This window comes from Cynara cardunculus (genome assembly GCF_001531365.2).
Source record: "Cynara cardunculus var. scolymus isolate 2C chromosome LG 10, CcrdV1, whole genome shotgun sequence".
NCBI lineage: Eukaryota > Viridiplantae > Streptophyta > Magnoliopsida > Asterales > Asteraceae > Cynara > Cynara cardunculus.
Window position 1 is genome coordinate 279,566 of NC_037537.1, and position 3,429 is coordinate 282,994.

Here is a 3,429-nt window from a genome sequence, read left to right on the forward strand (position 1 = left end):
ATATTCCCTACATACAAATGTTACAGCTTCTGGGTAATATCACTTTATCTATATCTTTCTCTATGGTTGGTTTTGTTGTTCCATGTTTAACTGTTTGAACTTACTAGACAAAGTAACATTTTTTCTTGTCAAACATGTACTTCAAGGTCCCTCTAGTGGCGGATCTAGAGCTATTTGAGGCATGACTGTTGGTGTTGTTTAGCTTTAGTGGTCCAGTCTGAGCCCATCCATTTTTTCAATGATATTGTTTAAATCCACTTTTCTAACGGGTCAAGTGAGCTGGGTCTAACGAGTCGTATCGTTTGTAAATATCAGTATTACAGATGTACAAGTCTGCTACGCACACTTCGACCAATCTCGTGAGAGTAAAACTTAAAAAGATAGCATTTTAATATCTATAGTGAACTTAAAAAATGGTTTGAAGGTTGTATGTGGTGGATGCTTAATAAAGAAACAAGTAGCATATATGAAATTATTTAGAAATTAAATAAAAAACCAAAGTGGTGCCCACTTCTTTTCATCCAATCATATCTTGCCACTTGGCTTTTACACAAACTTTGACCATGCTAAAAATGGAAATTTTGATTTTGGACCACCCTCTATTCCTGTGCTGCAACTTCAGTGGTGGCAACCACCTCTACTGCCGTCGGCTTCTCATCTTCCTCCACAGCCTTTTCGGCCTCCTCCGCCGCCGGAGTCTCTTCTTCCACCTTTGCCGGAGTGTTTTCCGGAACTTCCTCAGCCGTCACCTCCACCGGAGTTTCCTCCTCAGCTGGCTTCTTCACCTCTTCTTGTTCTTGAGCCGTCTCTGTCTTTGGTTCTTCTTCTACCTCAGTTTCAGTCTCCTCCACCACTTTGGTCTCCGATTTCACCGGTGCCTCCACGGTTTCCGGCTCTTCCACTGCTGGTGGATCGTCGGCAATGGCTTCTTCCGTCGCCTCCTCCGTTGCAGGTGGTGCAACGACCACCGGCTCTACTTCTTTTGGTGCTTCCGGGATGTTCTCCACCTTTTCCGGAAAAGTGTTTGCAGCTGATTCAACCTGAAACATCCATTAAAATCCAAGAACAATGTTGATGCATTCACTTTCATATCCCGATCGATAAGCTAATCCAAACATTTTTTATAAAACATCAGTTTGACACCGTATAAGTTGACAAACATTTTTACAAAAAAAAAACACAAGTTGTTTTAAATTGGACTGTCAGATCAACCAACAAAAAACATTCAAAACAATCATTTCGCTTCGCGATCCTTCAAAACTTTACTCGAGCATCGTTAAACGAGTAGATCATAAGTTGAGGTCTGAATCAAAAGCTTAATAATTAAGGAGTTAAAAATAAGTGATAGAGAAATTACCTCAACAGTTGCCATTGAAAAGATATGAATGAATAAGTGAGAGATGAAAGATGGTGTTGGAGATGGAGAGTGAGTGAAATAAGAGGGACATGACATCTATTTATAGACCTTCATATCCATTTTTTATTAGAAAATTATATTTATTTAAATAAAATAAATTAATATTTATTTAATTGAAATGATTCAGTGAAGGAATGGGACATGTGATTGAATCGTATCACTTGTCTTCGTCTATTATCATTTTATATTCATTTTTTTAATTTTAAATCTTAAATAAATTATTTATTTTACAATTATCTAATTTTTTATATCAAAAACCCTCTATGTATATTCACATGTAAATTAATATTTACATCAAAAAGTATCAAACTTTTACGGAAAATATGTATAAAACCTTCATAGAAATGTGATAACTTCGAGAACCGGTGTATTATGTGCAAATTTAAATGATTTTTTTTCCATTTATGACTTGGATTTGATGTATTAAGGGGGTGTTCGGGATTGTTTATTCGAAAACAACTTATGCTTTTCTACAAAACTATTTATCAACTTATTATAAGTTAAAAGGGTTTAACTTCTTCAAAAACTTCTTATTACCAGTTTGACACCGGTATAAGTTGTTTATCCAAACACTCAAAAGTGTTTATTACCAGTATCACACCAAAATAAGTCAATAAATTGTTTTTATAAACAATTCCAAACACCCCCTAATTAACATACATTTGTTTCACATTGTGAACATTTTTTATGCGTTTTTGAAACAGTAAATACAATTAAAAAGTTTCAGATTGTGAAGTGAATACATATGAAATAAACACATTATATGTTAAACCGTATATTAAATTCTAGCTTTGGATGGAAAAAAAATTATATGAAACAATAACTTACGATAATAGTTTCCGCAATTATTACTATATATAAGGTTCTCATATGATTTAGCTCATACATATAAGGTATATTTCAAATGCAACCATGTTCATTTGTACAACCAATGCAACTCAATCAATTAAAATATTTATGGAAATGAGGAGAATTCATTTATTATGATTTGAATATTTATGGAAGATGACTAGAGTTCATTAATTATGATTAATACTTTATATTAGAAAACAATCAAAACTTTTATGAAATCATATATTCATCAAATTAAATGGACGGTTGAGATTGAGTTGTATTGATTGTACAAATGTAAATGGTTGTATAATATATATATATATAAGAAAGAAAGAAGAATCTTGATGTTACAAATTGACATCATTTGAAAGTTGTCTAGTTGTAAATGTATTGTACTATATATTTTATATGAAAAGTACATGCGGATGAGGGCAATAATTTACAAGATTTGATTGAAATTGTTATAATAAAGCTTGTATCATGTGTAATAATTCTTGTACATTTATCATAGAGAGATGAACGATCAAATGAAAACCGCTTTTATTTGTGTAAACCATGTAAACCAATCTTATTCATCTATTTTCTTGATCAATGGTCAAGATTAGTTTAGGTAATATTAGGAAATTAAAAAAAATTATTTTATAATCCCAAAAAGGGTAAAATGGTAACTTTGGTAGTAGTGATATTAATGGCAACCATATCATGTATATCGTAATATTAATGAAACAAAATCATTTGTAAAATAATATATTAATTTTATGTTCAAATATTATAAAAAAAAATAACATTCATTATTAAAATAGATCAACAATAAAAATAAAACACATTATAATCAATTTAGCATAATGAAACCTTTTGAATAATAATAATAATAAATTTACTACTACATTTCATGAACGATATAGTTTCACAGTTTTCATCAATACACATATCAACGTAATGCTAGATGAGATATTTGTCATTTTCAAGTTCCCGGTAGATGGATCCGTTTCAATCTAATTATGAAATGGTTTCACTGTTTGCTAATTAAACAACATGTTCTTAACAATTATGAAATGGTTTCTCTGTCATTATGCACCCATTTCATCGACAAAGTTTTTGCAATCCGACATGGTTTCACGGTTTCATCAATACACTAATCAACGTAATGCCTGATGAAACATTTGTCATTTTCATGT

At 31.5% G+C, this 3,429-nt stretch overlaps 1 protein-coding gene across 1 annotated transcript; it reads right to left on the reverse strand.

Moving 5' to 3' along the window:
• Positions 1-439: 439 nt before the first annotated feature.
• Positions 440-1,423, reverse strand: LOC112519776 (fruit protein pKIWI501-like). The gene is made up of 2 exons (XM_025128031.1): positions 1,358-1,423; positions 440-1,040 (listed from the first exon to the last, which is right to left on the reverse strand). The coding sequence occupies exons 1-2, from the start codon at positions 1,370-1,372 to the stop codon at positions 600-602; spliced, it is 456 nt and encodes a 151-aa protein (XP_024983799.1). The 5' UTR covers positions 1,373-1,423; the 3' UTR covers positions 440-599.
• Between the last annotated feature and the right edge of the window lie 2,006 nt (positions 1,424-3,429).